The sequence below is a fragment of the Strix uralensis genome, chromosome 17, assembly GCF_047716275.1.
Source record: "Strix uralensis isolate ZFMK-TIS-50842 chromosome 17, bStrUra1, whole genome shotgun sequence".
Lineage (NCBI taxonomy): Eukaryota > Metazoa > Chordata > Aves > Strigiformes > Strigidae > Strix > Strix uralensis.
Window position 1 is genome coordinate 3,878,392 of NC_133988.1, and position 20,497 is coordinate 3,898,888.

The 20,497-nt window shown below is 38.0% G+C and overlaps 1 protein-coding gene across 2 annotated transcripts in view; it reads left to right on the forward strand.

Annotated features, from left to right (window-relative positions):
- MED13L (mediator complex subunit 13L) overlaps positions 1-20,497 on the forward strand; it is a 201,580-nt gene that overhangs the window by 81,620 nt on the left and 99,463 nt on the right. For both annotated transcript variants that reach the window (XM_074887679.1, XM_074887680.1), the window contains 2 exons: positions 12,114-12,198; positions 17,633-17,716. In XM_074887679.1, the coding sequence (XP_074743780.1) occupies positions 12,114-12,198; positions 17,633-17,716 (169 nt within the window). The remainder of the gene's footprint in view (positions 1-12,113; positions 12,199-17,632; positions 17,717-20,497) is intronic.

Below are 20,497 nucleotides of genomic sequence, written 5' to 3' on the forward strand. Positions count from 1 at the left end.
AAACAACTGAGATGTTTTCAACCGTGGTAGAAAGCTAACTTGCAGAAGTGCTGTTATATTTGTGGCTGAGGAGGTCCTGCTGTGCACGTAACAGTCCAATAAAAGTAAAGAGTCAAAGTAAGTAATTTGTAATCTTCTAGGTAGTTCTTATGTAGAGAAACATTCAACAACACTAAATTAAAATACAAATTTATGTGTCTTTTTTCTGTTTGTGATTTGTACAGCAGGTGCTTATTCTTAAATATGCTGTCTTAGATGAGTTCTTATGTAGAGAAACATTCAACAACACTAAATTAAAATACAAATTTATGTGTCTTTTTTCCTTTTGTGATTCGTACAACAATGCTTATTCTTAAATACGCTTTCTTAGGTGAGTTCTTATTCTTCTCCTGCTTACAAGCCCTTTCATTTTGTTTCTGCAATGAAGATGTAACAATTTATGACATCACATTAATAACCATGGCAACAGACTGTAAAGTGAACAACATATTACATTTGCATTGCAGAATCAGCGGTGAGGGAGGTGGCTCCTGTTGAAACACGGATATGTGAAATAACTCCAACAGTGAATACGGAACATGTGTGTGAAGGGGAATTTTTTTGCAGATGTGTTTTCTCAAATTTTAGAAAACTGAGCTTTAAAAGGAGTTCCAAGTACAGAAGAGTCAGAAGTTGCATCACTTCTTTGGTCGAATATAAAGTCATCGTTTCTTCCCCAGCCGTTCCTCTCAGTGCCTGGGAATCAGTCTCAGTTGTGTCTTGTGTTTGCAGTATCTCTCGTAGAAGAGATCTTTACAGAAGGGATTTCTATAGACCAGGACTGACTTGAAATTCATAGTTGTTATATATATTCAGCCTTAATGATTATGAGAAAAGGTGCCAATGTGATGGTCTAAGGTAGTCCTTAAAATCTTGATGCTTAGTTTATTATTGTGCACGATTCCAAGGATTCACCTATTTCCAGAATGGCTCTCCAGTCTTCAGTAATTTTTTTCCATCCCCAGTGCTATGTACCATGTTGTGTCATCTTTTTTTCTCATTTTCTGTAATACATTCTGTTTATAAATAAGAATATTCTTACAAGTAAGAGTATGCTTATTAAGAAAATGTTTTTCTGTCCCCATCCAAAAGAGCATCTGTAGTCTTCCCTGCTTGAAAAGGCAGATTGGAGTAGATGGGAATAGGGAAGGAGAGAGAGGTTGTTTTCCAATAGTGAGTTTTTAGTACTTGTGGTGTGGGGCAGAATTATGTTTGTCCCTCTTGCTCTGGCTGGCCGGCCTTACAAACAGCCATGTATTGTGCTTGTTTGATTACCATTCTGATGTTTCTGTGAAGGGGGAGGAAGAATCTGAGCACATCTACATTGATTAATTTTGTAGTTGAAGTTTCCTGTGTTGAAAGGTGCTGCCACCATAGCATTTGTAACAAATAGGTAGTGTTAGGGAAGCTCAGCGTTATTAAAAAAACAGCCTCAGTGTAGCACAGTCCCTAGTCATTGCAGCAGCCTGGTTAAGTATGAACTTAAAAACTCAGAAATTTTGAAAGTTTCCAGGAAAGACCAAATGTGTGAAACAATATTAGTTAAAAATCAGATGTCTGAAAATGTAAGTATCTGTTCAACCAATGGAAGTAACGGGCATACAGATTTTCAAAGATCTTATTTAGCCTTTCTCAAGGGACCATTATACAGATTTGATACTGGGCACTTTGACTAGATTATTTTTCAAGGAAGTTAGTCTGTTTTTAAAGCTGTTTCATATGGAGCATTTTATTTTAAAAGTAGCGATTAAACTGCTCCTACTCAAAATCTGCCCTTTTCTAATATGTTTATTATTGAATGTGGTCATTTTTTTCAGAATTTTTATTTTTAGCCCGTATGATCTCGTATCCTTTTCTTAATCTGAAAAACAGATCCTACATGGAAAGTCCAGGAGCTGGTTACATGCAGCTCCCTCTGCCGGCTCTCTGTCAGAAGATGACAAAAATATATTTAAAAACCTGCTTGACATTCTGCTGCCTAAATATCAGACCACTTTGTTGGTAGAATGCAATACATGGTGGGGTTGCACAAAAGCTGCTTCACAGAAGAACACAAAGTATTTTGGCATGCTTCTTGGGGAGCACTAAAATCCAGTAAAGAACAAAGAAAATGACAAAAATATGGTTGTCTTTGAATTCTTTTCTAGCCTTTTATTCTGTGCCCGTGGTTTTGAAAGTCTACAGTTTTCTTTAAAAAGGGAAACTGTTTGCACAGTCACATTTTTAAAGAGGCTTAATTTCACCACTTCTGCTGCTCTGAATACCTAAACTTAAGATGCATTTTCAGTTTTTTTTTTCAAAAAAGAGTAGCAAACCTGAGAGTCTGGAAACTTTTCTTTTGAAAATATGGTACTTCATTTACCAGCATCAAGTCTGAGCATAAACATTTTTGCACTGATGTTAGGTTATTGCTGAAGCCTGACCCTCTGCTTCTAAAGTATTGTATAAACATTATAGGCTGAAATTTATTGCTTCACTTTGCTACTGAAAAAAATCTGCCAGCAACATTAAATTTGGCTTTGCCTATTGCTATTACTTTCTATTTGGTGATTGATGGGTGGGGTTTAGGTTTTTTGAAATTGCTTCAACTTTTGCTCCAGCAAGTTTTAAAGTAAACAAATCGCAAAGTCAATTTTGTAGTTTGCTCCTCTGTAAAATATAATGAATTCCAGTAGTGAGGTAGGAAAATGAAGAGTAAAATAAGCTGTAAAACATTATTTTTAAGTGATGTATAAACTAGAAGCAAATGTCTTTTGCTTTTTCTAGTTTCCAGAAAATAAGAGGTCGTATCTAATATGTTCTGCATATAATGGAATTAGTGTTGTAGTTCACACTTACAACCTTTAGCTGTTATGTGTTTGTGGTACATGATGTATGTTTAAAGTGGGAGGCTGCTATAAAAATATTTCCTATGTCCTTAGTTAAATCAAAATCTTGTTTTCTCACAATATAGCATTACAAGTAAGTTAAGGAAAAGAACACTTTCTAATGGAAATTGTTATCTCTATAACCATTGGGTTAAAAAAAAATAAAGATAATAAGAAAATAGTACTCTGGGGGCTCTTAAGTAATGACAAGGTATCAAAAGGAAGTATGAACTGAGAAAAGCACAATTCTTAATTTTTATGCAGAAGAGTAAACTCAAATTTTAGCTAGTGGAAAACCAAATATTTACTTAGTTAAATAAATGTACAACTGAGATGGAAATACTGTAGGTTTTTTGTTCCACGAAGTACAGCCTAGCTGGGTGGAAGGAGGATAGCTGTGATCATGGAGAGATTGGACAATGTTACACCCTTGAATTTCTCTATAAAGATATCTTTGGATAGGTTGGAGATCTTGTCTGTCTTATGTTTGTAATCTTAACATACCAGTTAAAACCTGTGGCAGCCTGCAAGCATATTGTAAAGCAGCAAATAATAATAATGAGAGAAGCTGGCTTTCTTAGAGATGATTATATTTTTTCCTGTCTATAAATGTGCTCGTTGTGTAACGCGAATGCATTAGCCTCCCTGAAATGTAAGAAATGAAAGGCAGCAAGAAGCAGTTCCATTGTTATCACTCCAGGCATGTCTAATGAATCGTGTTTCCATGTTCTCTTGGTCACGCTGCAGAGTGCCCTTAGCCAGGGCTAAGCCTCCTGTAAAATGCTCTTTAGGGTGATTGTAGCAAGCGCAGAAGCGCGGCTGCGGGGGGGTGGGAGGGAGGGGAGGCTGCTGAGCTCCCTGCTTTCCCCTCCGCCTGCCGGGATTACTCGCCAGGGCTGGCGCAGGAGTGAGGGCCAACCGGCTGAGGGGCGAGTGGACGGCTTTTCAGGGACTTGGCTCGTCAGAATTGCAGTTTAGAGTGGAATCGTCTGTCTTGAGCTGTACAGTTGTTCTTAAGGCAAACCTGTGTTCAAGAAGAGGGAAGAAAGCATCCCGGTACCGCTTTCCAAAGTGATCTATCTGTATTTCAAGAATGACGTCTTGCATACTTTATAAATGAGAAAAGACTTTCGGTTCCTTTCGCTTTCCAAGTATGGATTAATATGAACTGTATTTTTCCTAGGAACAAGCCTTGTGTTCCTCTGGTGGTGGCTGAACTTGCTCTAATTTCTCTTTAAAGAGACTCGCTGCCCTCCATACATTCTGTTACCTCCAACAGAGCCCCTCAACTGCAGAGAACAGGGAAATACCCTCAACATGCTATCAATGAAAACCAACATTTATGTTTAGAGAAGAAAAATAGACGTCCACATTCTCATTGCATTATCAGTGCAGAGAGGAAGATCTCACTGATGCAGATACAATTCAGTAGCTTTGTTTTCTTTGAACCTAGAAAGATCAAAAGGCAAAAGTGGGGGGTTTGCAGGTGATGTGTGAAATGAGGGTTGTACTGGCTGTAAGTCCTAGGTGGTCAGTGAAAATTGGAGGAAATGAAGAAAACCTGGAGATTTGGAAGGGGAAAGAAGAGAGCAAATCAGGTTTGGAGAGGAGAGCTTATTGCCTGGGATTAGGAGAGAACAGTAATACTTTTAAAAAATTTATTTGCCTTCAAATTTTTTGGGTTACTTTTATGTTCTTCTGAGAAACTATTTTTTTAATGCCCTTATACCAAGTAGTTGAAGAGGGAAAGGAGATGTAATGGAAAGTGAAAAGTTCAGAAATGTGGGAGGAAATGCTAGAAACTCCCAGGAGTAAATTTAGGAAAGTACTTCTTTCTTAGTGGCATACTTAGCCCTGAACACTTTAGAGGGAGATGGTGAGAATCTCTCCAAACTTTCAGTCCATTTTCACTGTGGTCAATGTAAATCAGGCATTTGGGGGGAATTTTCTGAGGCGCAAGAGCAGCAAACAACCTCCCACTTTTCTTTAGGAAGCAGTGTAAACCTCATAAAAATTGTGCAACATATTTATGTTCATTTTACTCTTTCTTGGGACAGAGCTGGTGATTGTAAAAAGCATTCAAAGCAAAAACCACACAGTAAACTTAACTGCTTTATTTGGAATCTTTTACATCTCTGAAGCAAACTGCTCAGTGCTCTGTTAGCTGATTTTGCATTCCTATGTAGAAAGCAGGCTTGAGCTATAATTACACAGAAATGTCTATACTGATTTCGTAGATAATAATTTTGGTTTTGGCGAAGTTAGATATTACCCTTGGATTTTTGGAATATTTTGAAGTGAACTTCTAAAGAACCAGAAGTGATTACACATTTTGCATGACCAGTTTGTTCCTAGTGCCCTTTGAGATGTTGTAGAGTTAACTATGATACTGAGAAAATTTCACTTGCAAAGATCTGCATTGTGCTGTTACAATGGAAAGGCAAAAAGGGCTGTGCCAGGAGTAGAGGAATGTAAGAGTATGGGAGAGGAAGAGGGAGAGAATGTAACATTTTATGTATATTTTATAAAAAATAATTTTGTACTTACCGGGAGTGAGGAAGTGATAAAAGTAATACTTTAAGTAGTGCTAACATAATCTAAGTGCAGATAGTTACCTACCATCTGTTTTTCAATAAATAGCTATTATGCTAATTTCTGTTTCAATGCGCAACAATTAAAGCGTGGTAGTATTCCTGTGATATTCAACAGCTGTTGCCTTTGAAGGTTTTATTTATCTTTCTGAAGTGCAACAATTTTAGTTTCACAGTCAACTCTGCTTGAAAGTGTTAGTTTTTATTTAGAAAATTGTGGTCCATTGAAATGCAAACCTGGGTCGTGTCTGAACAGCAATCTTCAGCGATGGTCTTCGTTAATATTCTGATTTCCCTGGAAGCGCGGTGCCGAACGCGAGCTGTTAAGGCTACCTTGGCAGGACATGGATTGTAGGTGCTTCTGTGCGTGCACAGCGCCTATTCTCTGCGCTTCACGTAAGCTCTGTTTGTAAATAGATTAACACAAATGGATCACTTTGGTGAGCATTTCTTTTGTATTGGTTCTTTTTTGGCTGATGAGTTGACTTGAGAGACAGAAAGCCAAGATGAATTCTCAGCACTGTAAGAGTAAGCAGTACAATTTCCCTACAATCATAACCAGTGCGAGGAAATTAGATCTCTAAGTGGGTTGAATCTGATTTAGTAATAAGTCAATTTAATCACTAATGACTTCAAACGCAGATTTTACAAGGTGATCAATGGCAGTATAACAATGATCGATCAATAGCATTGTGTTTAATTGGATTTTTATGGGTATAATATACTTTTTCAGAATTAATGTACCATTGCATTGCTTTGTTACTCTTTTAACTCATTTCTTTAGAAGAAATGATGCTTCAAAATGCTAGTTGGTCTTTGAAATATTGTTTTAAGGGCACATTAATAAAAATTAAAATGAAAAATTAAATGCTTGCTTTTAGTAATTGAATTTCTGATTTTGTCTAAGTTGTTTGGCTGTATGTTTTTAAAAACTGTATCGACACAGAGAAAAATACCCCCATTCTTCATATGTCATGGTATCGAGGAGACAAAATATCAAAGAGTAAGAAGGAGCATACACTGCTCTGAATATCAATCCTGAGTAGCCAAGTAACTCCCCTTCCTCTGCAGTTTGACATAGTAATCTTCCCTCGAAGTAATCTCCTTGTCCCATGTGTCCTGCTTTAATCTATCAGTATTTCTGCAGTGTGCAGCAAGAAATTGATTTTCAGTAATTTTAATGGCTGAATAACTGGTCCTGTCCCAGAGTGTTTTTTCATATTTGCAGTGGCCAATGTGGTAACTGAAGTCAGTGTTCTGGATAATAGGTTTCATTAGTTTTGATGCCTGAGGTAAAAAAGCAGTAGGTGGGAATAAAGACTGTTTTTGATGTCTAGACGTTCATTTCAGCTGTTGCTGCAATATGATACATTAAAAGGAAATATGTAACATAGCTCTGAGGAAATATGTATTCTTTGAAACTAATTCTACTTTTAAACTGCATAAGGCAGTGTGACCTGAATTATTAAAATGTGGGTGGCTGTATTTCTTAAAGGTATAACTATCTCTGCAATGCCGACATAGTCTCAACTTGCTTTCTTTTTCCTTCCTATATTTCTTTTAAGTAAAATATGTCAGTTTGGTCACTGAAGCAGAACAGAGATCTTATTATCTTTCCAGTATCTCTGCTGGGAGACCTAAAATTATTGAAGTATTTGCTTTGATATTTTGCTGTGACTTCCCTCCTTGAAATTTTTATAATGGCTCTTTTTTTTTTGAGAACATGGCTGGCTTCATAAAAATCGTTGGACTCTTTGAAGACCGTAATATCTCTGACTTGAAAATAAAAAAAGACCCCAAGCCAACTAAGCTGCTCATTAATGTATGTTTAAATTATAAATTTACAGTATAAGTCTAAAGTATTGTAGGTGGCTTTAATTCCTTTAACATGCTATCTGCAAGGATAAACTTAAAAATCATCACAAATGTTCTATTCATTTTTTGAACCTATGAAAACAAAATGGTAACAAACATTTAGAAACATTCTATGTGAAGGCTATCAATTAATTCCCGTTCTTTATGGAGACCAGCAGTGAGATTTAGCACCTCAGTCATAATCCATTATGACAAGTATCAAATATACCTTTTTACTTTTTGGATTTTCTGCTAATAATATCTTGGCAATGAGAAAATAAAGAAGTATTTTGTCTGTGGGAGATTTGTTTGCAGTTGTAAACACTTTTCAGGTGTTATAAGCAAAAGGGTTTTTTTTACTTTATTCCCGTACACAGTTGTATGTTGGATAATATTGATAGGCAGGTACTTAGCTGTAACAGTAACTTTTATTTTTGCTACACAGTGCCTTGTCAGCTTACACAGAATTATGTTTTGCTGTTGTGTTTGTTAAAACATTGCTGTGGTGTTTTATTAACTTTCTGTGAACATTTTAATGACTATTTATGTTTTCACTGCCTTAACTCTTATAGGTTGAAGCAATGATGCATGCTCAGATAAGTGAATAGAATATTCTTGTACAAAACTGGCTATCTCAAATCTTCCCCCTGACCCACCCCCTCTATTGAAAGATACTGAAAATTTCACACTTCTTTTTGGATCCATATGCTTCTTCAGTGCTCTCTATCTCCACTGGATTTAAAGAGTGTATACTGAGAATGATATAGTAAAGGCAGTTAGACTGGCTATCTCAACTAAGCCATTTCTAGAATTACAATTAATGGCAGAGATGATGTGACTGTACCTTCTTGCTTTTTTTTGAGAATACAGATTTTTAGAGGCAAAGTATTAATAGACTTAGTTGTTTCTTTTGAGCAATGATTTCATTTAAAAAAAAAACAAAACAAAACACACATAGTAGTTGCTTATTTTGGTGAGAAATGTAGTTGTAAAGTTATCCCTCTATTGCAGGACGCACAGCAAGAAGGGGATGAAACGTCTGTTTTACAGGAAAGTAAATGCTACTCCCAGTTGTAATCCTCGACTACTCTGGAATGTACACATGCTTAGATAAGGTAGTTAGGATATACAGATAAATGTGTATATATACACAGGGAGATACAGATACCTACCTATAAAGATCTCTCACAGTAGAGGATCAGTAGATCTGACAGATCACACAGGGTAGAAGGAGCTTGGCCTCCTGGAGGTCATCCAGTCTGACATGCTGCTCCAAATGGGATTGCAGCAAACAGCGGATCAGATTAGTGATGGCTTTGTCTACCCAGGTCCTGGCAAGTGGTGACCCACAGTTTTGTCCTGTCTGCTTTGCTGCCTCTCCAGAACTCTTGTCCTTCTCTCTAACTCCTCTGAGGAGACAGTACTTGCCGGCTTTATTGTACTCTTACTGAAATTCAGCCTTTACTTGATTCTTCCCCTAGAAGTTTTCCTTTTTGACGATGGCTTTCCCGGCTGTTGTATAGTGTCAAATTTGTTGCCTCTAAAGAGAAATATTTCAACTAGAGCAACAGAAAATACCTTCAGGACAGAATATAGGTGCTTGGCATAAGTATGTTTCTGAATCTGTGCAGCACCTGCTTTCTGTTAGCTGTGTGCCTGAAAATGCTGTCAGGCAGCACTGAAAGGCTGACGAGGGCTTGAGTTGAAAGCGTTGAGTGTTAAAAGTGTTACAAGTCATTGTGTAGACAGAGACCCAACAATTATTTCCTAGTCTTCAGTCTTCTGTAAGGAATTTAAAATGTTCTTCAAAATCTAAAATCTCAGTACATTGCTATGGTGTGAGGAACTTTGCAATTTACAGGGATACTCTAATAATCTCTAGTGTTTTGCCAAGTTTTGTTACTGGTCAGCATTTGCACCTTGAAGTTGTAACTTGCTCCAGTTATTTAAGCTCTTTTGGAGACTGGATCAGGAAGCCGAAGAGCAGAGAGGATGTGAAAGGCTGCAGTTGTCATTTTTTTTTTTTCTCCCCATCTTTAGTGCAACAGATATATGTATATACTCAATTGTGAGATGAACATTTTTAGTAGGATAAAGAAGTATTAGACATAATTACAGTAAGTATAGTGCATTAATATATGTGGGAATCAAAGGCATTATTTATTATAGGAAAATGGTTATGAAGATGTCTTAGAGTTAAATTTAATAGGGAAGTAATTTTATTTCCATTTCATATATAATTTATGTGAATGCCAAGTAATAAGAAAGCCAGTTTGGAAAATTAGAATATTGAGGGATGAACACCATTTCAGACTTTGCCCTTTTCTCAGTCCTACTCAACTGCTGCTCCTCAGCCAGTCCAATCTCATTGGCAGCCTTGACCCTAGGGACTTACCTATGGGGACCTCCACCACAAGGTTAATGTGGCTTTTCCCTGCTTTTCTAGGCTTTGGGACACGTTCCCTTGCACAGCCATTCCTTCTCCTGAGTGCAGGATAACCGTGAATACAGCTGTGGTGGTGTGTAGAGGGGGAGAGTGCTGCCAATTTCCATTCCCTTGTTTTCAGTCTCAGTTCGTGGAAGAGCAGTAGGATGGTATAGCCCAAAGAGGAGCTGTGCCAGTCACAGCTAAGCAGGGCAAAAGATACCGGTGATGTCCAGTACCTGAGGAATTTAATACCAAAATTATTCCACCTCTACAGAATATTACCTTAGAAACAGTGTAAAGCAATATGATCTGATCTTATTTCTTCTGGAGTCAGTGGCAGAATTATACTTGCAGAAAATAGTTCTGAGAAACGATACAAGCTGTTCTTTAATTGGGTCCCATTAGTTTGTTGTGTGTACTTGGGAGTCGACAGTGAGTTATGACTGAGAAATCAGAACTGGCTGTGAGACGTTTCCTGTAAGATCACAGAATAGATTGTCTCTCCCATTTTGCATGAAGTTCTTAATGCAGGGACAATATTGGCTTCTGGCACAGATGCTCTGATAGGATTAGGGTGAAACTCAAGATGAGCTCAGTGCCATGTAATAGCGGATTTCTTTGGATTTTTACAGGTTCTGTCAATTTCATGACACTCTCAAAATTTGGATTTTTTTTTTTTAAATATGGGGGTTTTGTAGAGGTGAACTCCAATATGATCTCTCTCATACTCTGATCACTGTTTATGTATTTGAGAATTATGTAGTTTCTAAGTGTGAGACTGCACCAGGCTTCACTAGTTCTAAACTAGATAGAATTTATACATCAATAGTTCTGAAAATGCATGGAGAGTCTGAAGTTCCCTAAGAATACTGTTTTAAACATGAAATCTGAGGACACGTGAAGTTCTATCTAGTGAACAGCTATGGCACATTACATACTCGCTGTCAGTAAGGTTTGGCAAGCATTAAAGGGGCTTTTAATGGTTTTACAGGGAAAGATACTTGGCTCATGCTTGTGCCCAAAAGCACAAGTCTGCCTTTTCATTCTTCTGAGGAAGTAACTGTGCTATTTGATAAGGTGATTTAGGTACTAAAGCCCTGGCTTTTTCATTCTGTAAAAGGAGAGAGCTCTGTTACCAATATTAGCATATCACAACATTATACGTTCAAAAAATGTGCCTCTTCTTGTTTGAGGTTATATGCGTTACGGTTACTGGGAGAAGCAGCAGAATAATGAACAGTGCTGGGTTTTGAGGCTTTGAAGTTGAAGACTGCTGGCAATATTAGTATTTTTCATACAGCAGAAACTCCTTAGAAGCTTTACTTTAAACACGATTGTAGAGTAAACTATACTTAGATAATAATCTCCGCATGATAGACGTGCTGTTGGAAGGTTTCAGCCTTTAAATTGGCCAAGGAGGGGTGTTAAGTATTCAGTTCTTACCATGCTGTAGAATTTTATGTTTGCATTTCTATAGATCTGCAGAGTATTCCTGTAAAATTGAAATGACAGTACTCAGACAATTAACAAATTCTTACTCCTTGACAAAGTTATTTAATCATCTGTTTTTACTCTGCAGCTGAGATTGCATCTTCTGGCTGAATAAGATTTAGGATCTGGCACAGGCATACCAAAAATAGTTTTACTCCTGGTAGTTTTAGCATCCAGAAGCAATGGAGTTAAGGACAGCAGATTTTTGAGGTTGTATATCCTTCAGGTACTAATTCAGGCGACTAGTTCATGCTGCACTCCACTGTGAGATTTTTTTTTTTTTTCCAAACTCTCTGAAATCTCAGCAGTTTGGTACCCAGTTTACAGTTTTTATTTTGGAATAAAAAACTGCTGTGTGTTTCATATATTTGCTGCGTATTGCTTAAACTGCAGTAGTATAAGTCAGTACAATGGAGAAATTTCACTTGAGTGTGACAGTGAGAGGTTCAGGATAGTTGTTTAATGTTGTTTAAGTTTTATGTAAATTGATTTTACACCTTTAATGATTCACTTTGTTTCCTGATTGTCTGCATCTCTGGTTAAGTTTTAAAGGAGATCTCAGCAGTCACCAAAGAATGATCATGAATTCCTCACCCCCCTACTTTCATATTGAAGGCTATGAACAAATATGTTTACTTTTATGCTTTTGCATTTTATTTTTTTTAAATTCAAAGTCGGTGTCTTCAGTGAGTAAAGATTAAAGTTACTTTGGCAATATAGCTTATAGTTGAAACAGTTTCATGAAACATGCTGCTGTTGAAAATTAAAGCTGTTGGAGTTATGTTTTGTATAAATGTTTGTATTTTCCTATTCTGAGCATGTTGACGTTTTATGTTTTTGTAGTGGTGGAAGAAGGATTGTGGGAGAATGGACTCTCCTATGAGTGTAGGACCCTGCTCTTCAAAGCAATTCATAATCTTCTGGAAAGGTAAGGAAAACTCCATTGCACTCCAGTATTTCATTTTGATATTTAAAATAATGCAGGATATCTACAGACCATTTATATTATTATTGATCTTAAACCACATCTTTTTAGAGTAAAACTTTAGTGCAAGAAACACAGGATAGAGATGGATCTCGTAAGTCGTTGACTCTGGTAATGTATCATAAAATGCTGTGCAGACTAAACACTCATACAAAGAATAATGTCGATACATATTTCTGCTTGCATTCATGTTGGGGAGCTGTTTCAAAAGCAAAAAAAACCAGTTTTCACCTTGAGTTGCTTAGAGAGAATAATTGTATCTGACCTCAAACCCCTTTGATGAGGTTAAATAGTGCGTATCTTAACAGATAACCTTAAAAGAACTTAACTGTGTTCTTCCAATCATCCTAGTTACAGGAATGTTATAATTTGGCTAAATTTGTGCACAATATTCAGGGGGAAGCATAACAGTTCCTGTCCCTGACAGGCCTAATGTATTCTAGCATTGCTTCCTTTGTCTTGATCATATGTATACATATGTGTCATATATATGACTTGACCGCAAAGTTATTCTGCGATTAGTTAATACACTTTTGGCTTTTTCTTTTTAATCCACTTAACAACTCTTAAGTTTACTGAAGATTAGCTTGTTATTAGGCCTTCAGTGTATATGACATTGCATCTTGGACTATTTTATTCCTTCTCTGTTACTGCAGTTCTTCAGGTCATCATCACCTTCCTGTATTATATTTCAGTTCTTATGAATTCGGAGATCTTCTCAGAACTAAGTGTCATTAGGCTAGTCCCACTTTTTCGGAATTTATGATAACAATAACAAAATATAATGTACATTTGCTGTACCAAAATTACAGTAATTTTTCAGAAAGTAGCATTGAATATTTTTTCTTTCAGAAAAAAGCTAATTGAAAATACTTTTATTTTCTCTCATTTACTATCCTGTTTGCTTTCATGTAGATTTACTGGTAATCAGGTTTGCATTACGTCCTGAGGTTGTGTTTCCATGAGTGTGGTAGCTGTCCCCTTGGCTGTTAGTTACCTGTCCATATCTGCTGGCAAGTGAAGTTTGAATGGCTACCTATGTGTATGTACACAGGTACAAGGACTAGTTGTTGTATTTCAAATTTCTTATCTCATCAGTCTTTTTAGGTGATTTTTACGTAAGTTATAGTCTACTTAGAGTGAATACAAGTATAAAATTGAAATTCCCAGTCAAGAATGTTCGTTAGTTCTTATATAGCTTTGCAGTATAAAAGGGAAAAATAATTTTACGTATGTTTGCTAATCTGTGGAACCCAGCCAACTGACTTGTAGTGGATGTTTTTATTCATTGGACCTTTTAAAGCTTGTGAATTAAATTTCAATTTTTTTTTTTAAACAAATTAATTGAAATCAGTTGGCAGAGTTAGCAGAATCGTTCTGTCCAACTGTGACTGGAAAGTCTTCAGAGCTCTCTTTCTTTCAGCAGTAGTCTGTTTGAAATACAGTTGGTCAGCACACATCAGGTGTTTGCCGAAAGCCTCATTTCATGTCACCACAAGCTGATCCGACTCGTGCTGCAGTCTCAGCCCCCTGCCCTGGGCGCTGAGCCACCCGCGGGTCTCTCGGGGGGGCTGAGGTGGCGGCGCTGGCTGCGGACGGGGCCCTGCTCCTGGTACCTGGGGCTGGCGCTGAGGCACGGCTTCAGGGGCACCCTGGGTTACAAGTCTTCTAACGAAACGGTTGTCAGGGTGACTTAGGATGATGGTTTACCAAACATCTATCCAATGAGCTACATCATTTTTACAGTATTATAGCTGAGTTAATTTTAAATTACACACTTTTGGTGTGGTTTGTCTTTTGTTTGCCCTACCAAATCTCAAGTTAACATCGTAATTATTTCACTTAAAATAATAGCAGTAAGTATGTAGGCTTTATTAAAAAGAGAAATAACATTTTAATTTTTAAAGACCCATTTAATCCTCTGTTCAGGAAAAGCTGGATTAATAAAAAAGAAATCTTGAATTTCTTTTTGATATTATCAAAAAGTGACAGGGCTGTTGCCTGTACTTGAAGTTTTGTGAGGTTTTTTGGTTTATTTTGCAGCTAGCGAAGGACAGATTTTCTTCTCTCAGAAACCTCTTGTGTCCCACCACGATGTAATCAGGGGAAGTTGATCAGAGTTGATAAAAGTTGATAAGACAGGGAAGTGATCTTACCCCTGGACTCGGCACTGGTGAGGCCGCACCTCGATGACTGGGTTCAGTTTTGGGCCCCTCACTCCAAAAAGGCCATTGAATGACTCGAGCGTGTCCAGAGAAGGGCAACGGAGCTGGTGCAGGGTCTGGAGCACAGGTCTGATGGGGAGCGGCTGAGGGAACTGGGGGGGTTTAGTCTGGAGAAGAGGAGGCTGAGGGGAGACCTCATGGCCCTCTACAACTCCCTGAAAGGAGGGTGCAGAGAGGGGGGATGAGTCTCTTGAACCAAGGAACCAGCAACAGGACAAGAGGGAATGGCCTCAAGTTGCGCCAGGGAAGGTTTAGACTGAATATTAGGAAGCATTTCTTTCCAGAAGGGGTTGTTGGGCGTTGGAATGGGCTGCCCAGGGCAGGGGGGGGAGTCCCCATCCCTGGAGGGGTTGAAGAATCGGGTTGACCCAGCGCTGAGGGATCTGGTGGAGTTGGGAACTGTCAGTGCTAGGTTGGACTGGAGGATCTTCAAGGTCTTTTCCAACCGAAGTGATTCTGTGATTTTCTTAGCATGGCGGTTTGGTCTGTCTGACCCGCTCCGGCTGTGGGCTGCTCAGGCGGCGCAGGGCGCGCTGGGTGCCGTGGACCGGGAGCAGGCCGCTGCCAGCTGCCTCGTGCTGCTCGGAACCGCTTCCCGCCACCTCTGGCACACAGCGTGTCTCCCGCCAGCCCCCGGAGCCCACGGCACCCCGGCTCAGCCACGGAAGCGGCTGCTGCTGGACAAGGGGCATGGAAAACTGCTGGAGCAGGAAAACCTGGCGGCAGGGAGCAAATGGTGGCAGGAAGAGCCATGGTGTAGGTGATCCCCACCGCCGCCTCCACCTGTCGCCTCACTGAGGAGTTGGGAGGGACTGAGTGAAACCTGCAGTGAAAACCAGACTAGAAAGAAGGGAGGAGAGATGTTTGGTTTAAGTTAACCCCGGGAAGGGCAAGACAGTGTATTTACACAACTGTTTATGGGTGGGGTTTTTTTTTTCCCCAGTAACTAAATTAGTGATCAGAAGTTTATGTTAATTGGCAATCTAGAAAGTGTTAGAAGATCTGAGGAAATAATGCTCAAAATATTATGGTGTTATTTCATAATCACTAGTGTGCCCTTGTCAGGTCAATTTTTTCATAGAAAAATCAGAAATATAAGAGGTCAAATGCCACTGAAATGCTCTAACAGCTGTACTGCTTAGGAAGAAAATATCACTCAGCCTTAACTAGAGAAATGAGCCAAGAGTTCAGAGTATTTTATGTCCTTATTTCATATGATTAAATAACTGCTTTTAAGTGTATACTCATTTGGGATTTTATGACCAGTTTTTTTTAACGCAAGTTCATTGTTACAATGTACTGTTAAAGACTAGTTGCCATTGACTGCTTATACAGCAGAAATAATGCCATACTGTCATTAATTGTTCACTCGGCCAAATCATTGAGATCCGTGCTTCTGCAGTCATGTTTCCCATTTCACACAGGATTATCCCTTAAATAACTTGTGATTTAGTTTAGCATGTGAGGGTTGGCTGATTTTTAAGGCCAAATCTACCCATGAAGACTTTTCTAGGAAAGTAACATTAGTTTGAGGCAGTTAAACCTACCGTCGTGAGATGTGATGATGTGGCATTAAAATGTGTGTGTGATGGGGGAGAGCTTATTATATTTTTTGCTAGTAGAGATTATTTCCTTTAGGGATCTGATATAAACTTCACAGACTTCCTTTTGTTTGTACAAAGTGCGCTGACACTGACAGACTCTCTCTGATAGCAAATATTTCCTAGGGAAACAGTTGCTGAAGCTTTTTTCCCACCAGCACAAGAGCAGTGTCTTTAGATCTCTGCTGATTTAGCTTTCATAGTCAGTTTAAGATATTTGTATATTCAACTGAGATGGATTCTTTTTGCTTTAATTGAGAAAGTGCTGTTAGAATTTTCTTCAGCCTAGCTGTAACTTTGGAAAACTCTGCTAAGTTGATACAGAATTAGGAGCATATTAGGATCTACATTGTCGTCCTTTTCCTATCTATGAGTCGTAGGTATGCTTTTGAAGTACAGATCACAGTTTTTCTAGACCTAGCAGAATGTACTTTCCCAGAAGGTTTCATGTAATTTTAAATATTTTTGTTGTTTTGTCTAATCTCTAGCAACTGCTATAAAAATAAACTATTGGAAAACTTTGAAGAATGGAGAAGTATAGTTCTTCCATCTAAATAAAGAAATACTGATTAGACATGCAATGTGTAGGGAAAGCTCATATATTGCCCATAATCATCAATAAACCACTAGCTACAAATTACCAGTTTTTCAGAGTTTTTGAAACATAGTATTTACCTTACTGAAAAATATTCCTTCATAACAGATTTCTGTGTGTGATCCCTCGGGCATGTTTACTGTATGAAGCATATTTAAATAGTGTTAGCATATTGCTAGTGTGATTCATCTGTACAGGTGGACTTAGAAAGGCATCAAGCACTCCTTGTCAACCTAAATGGGTTATTGATCACTTTGCATCCTCACTGTTAGGTTTTTTTAAAGCCACAGAATATACAGTTTCTATTGGAAAATTGTGCACTTCTAAAGGGACCGCAGAAAATAGGTAACTTACTGCTCTACATTTGTGATGTGGGAGTATGTTTGTTGGAGTAAGGTTTTCTGAGGGAGGAAGCAATAATTATGGAAGTTTCAGCGCCTGAAATCATGCTGTGGATCATATGAAGGAAAAATGGTTCATTGTTAATATTTGCTTAATAGAATTTCCTGTCATTCATATAGTATATTATGCCATTTACGTGCCAAAAATACAGGAATGTGTATTCTTTATCATGAAGTCTGAGAGAAACACTGTATAGAAAAGAAATCAGTGCTGTGAATTGTCTTTGTTCAAGAAGTGGAGTTTGAAAAATAGGATGATGGATCATTCAACAAAAAGAGTAGCATGGAGCGGAAAAGACTCTGTCAGAGATGAGGGGAAAATGCATATGTGAAGATCAGCATCAGTGACAGCATCGTGAGATTGAACAGTGATTCTCTGTGACTAGTGTGGGAAAACAGAAAGTGGCAAAGTTACATGGAACCCAAAAGCTACAAAGTTTATTTCAATATGATGGAAATTCAGCTGCCTAATCCCTTACGTTTACTGTCATCAAAGACTGCTTTTAATCACACCTTAAGATGTAACTACTAATTGTTGCTGTAATTATTTTCTAGGTGCTTGATGGATAAAAACTTCGTAAGAATTGGAAAATGGTTCATAAGACCCTATGACAAGGATGAGAAGCCTGTAAATAAAAGGTAGGGTGATCTATATGTCAAGTACTGTTCTTGTCAGTGTTGTATATTACATGTTGGTAATTTGATGCTGCATTTTGGTGGTAGTTCTTTCACTTGTTTTACCCTCTAACAAGTGAAAACAGACACTATTTGTTCATGTTAGTAATACATAGAAAGCAATTAAGTAATTTTTCAGGTCTTGTTATGATAATCTAAGATAAGAAGGTGAGGCTGGTATTTATCCCTTAACTCCACAAAAAATATCAGTTTTTTTTTTAATCTTTTGAGTAGCATCTGCCTGTTTCTCTCATTACAACAGAATTCCAGGTAGTTATAGCAAATGATTTGAATTTCTGGACACTTAACCCCAACCTGATATTTTAAGCAGTAAAATAAGTAGTATATAGATTTACTTATTTTCTTTAAAGATGCCAGCCTTGATATACAGCTTTCACTGATTAGGCAGGCTGAGAAATCAGACCTGTATGTACGATTAACGTGCTTCTCTTGCAGCAACATAACCGTGGAGAAGGGCTAGCTGTCTCCACTTCCTCATTGCTATTTCCTCTCCTAGCTCTAAAGGTTACAGTGTTCTCAGATCTTCTGGTACTTGCATTTATAGTCATCCGCTAAACAAGTTCTGTCAAAAATAATCTGAGTTAAGCTGAAACACAGATTTTCTAACGGGAATCATTTTGACAGAACTGGGTTAGGAAGTGACTAAACATGCAGTTATGCTGGAAGATTTGAAGGTAATGAGCAAGTGGAGATGAAGTGGAGTGGCAACTTCTTCATCCAGCGTAGCTACAGTCACAACAGTGTGTCTGACAGCAGCTGTGGGTACAGGTGGAAATCATTCTGTAGATCATACATACCTTCTCCCTTCTCTTTATCTCGCTGCGTTGTCTTACAACAGAAACGTCTTACCTCTGTTACAGTGCGATATTACAAACGGTTGGCTTCATTCTGTAACAGACTTTGTGTTAACCAGGTACTTCCAAACAGCAGTTGTTTTTAAGATATAATGCAGTAGTGAAACATGGATTTGTCTCCTTTCTAAAAACGGACAGTATTAACTTAGCATGGGGATATCTCTTTTTTTGGTATTTACTGTTTGTGGCTAAGTAGACTTAGACTGTGTATGTGTAACCTCTGATTTCCCATCAATCTAATGGCAAAAAGGCATTGAAAGGTCCAGGTTTTCCCATACCTTTCTGTCCTGGCTGTATGTAACCACCTTCCTCCCTCGTGTTTTCTCTGCTGCTTTTCTGATGACACCAAGATCTAGTTTAATTTTCTGGAAGATTAATTCCCTAAGGTGACATAACAAGTGGTGTCTTTTCCAGCTTCTGGAAAAGGGAGACAGCCCCTTTTAGCAAAAGCTATTTGTTTCATCAACTTTACTGCAGCCTTAGTGCTCAGATTATATTTGTGACTCTCATGTGTGTTCCTGGTGTGTATCAATATAAGAACTGAAGCATCTGATCTAGTAGATGGTGTCTGTCAAAAACAGCAGCAGCCCTGGCATGGAAGGTATTGTCAGTTCAGAATTCTGGCAGATTAGTAGGTCCTGTCTTATTTACATGTGTGCAACACTGAATCACTTCTACACCGTGGTGATCTGTAGAGGATAATTACATTTGTAAATATATGTACAGTACGCAGATAGATAACTGATCTGGAACATGTAACAGAAAAGGAATTCATGTTGAACTTAAATTGTATTCGAAGTATTCTTGTATATAAACCCCACATTTTTATAGCTAATTTTAGGGTTGAAGGGTAGACTCTTGATTTGAAGATGATGTTTTTTGCTGGTTTGTGGGGCTTGTTGGTTTGTTTGGGTTTTTTATAAAGTGCTTGTCACTATAGAATCTATAGATATGCACCATTTTAAAAGCATTTATTTAGCAAGAATAACTATGGCCTAATTTGAGACAGGTTTTGTGTTGTTTCAGGTTGCTAGTTTTTCTGCTTTAAATCTATCACTGGAGTTACCTAATCTTACTGAAAGATAGTAGTAAAGACTGCAACAATTGATGGTAGTCAGCTGTGGACAGTAGCAGCAAATAGCAGGAGGCTTTGGGAACTAATTTGTCCAGACACTTCTTATTTAATCTTTTAAGCTTTCTTAGTATAGCACAAAAAGCTGTCTTTACACAAATTGATTCACGTTAATTCCATATAAATTCTTTGTGAAACTCTTGCTCTAAGCAGCTGCTTGCTGTAGGTAAGGAGCAGTCGCAGGAAGAAGAGGCCAAACTGAGAGTGTTTAGGTGTTTTGGCACTATGGGGAATACCTTCATAACAAAAAAGAAATAGTATTTTAAAATATAGTAGCTAAACTCACGTTAATATATAAAATACTGGAAATAAGTTGCAGGTATGTGCAGTGATTAGTTGAAGTCTGGAAACAGGTAATCCCTGTTGAAAATGCATGCGTTGTTCTCCCTGAATGGGGAGGGATAGAGAGAGCTTGATCTATATAGTTATAACCCCCCCTTGAATGGAGAAAAACTGAGCAGTTTCTATTTTATAGGGTTTTTTTATTCTGGGAAAGAAATACAAATGGTTCTAAAGTCTGCTTTCATACTTTTACCTGTGGCAAAGTTAGTCATCTCAAATTTCCAACATGCTGAGTTACTAACTTCATTTCAGGAATTTACTGAAAAGTCATGGACTGGGTATAAATAAACAGGGAAGGAGTTAAAACTCATGCGACTGGCTTTCAAGGAGTAAATTCATTCAGGGCCTGTGAGTTTTGTGAATGGCATTAAAGGAGGAGGGCGGGGAGGTCTGTGG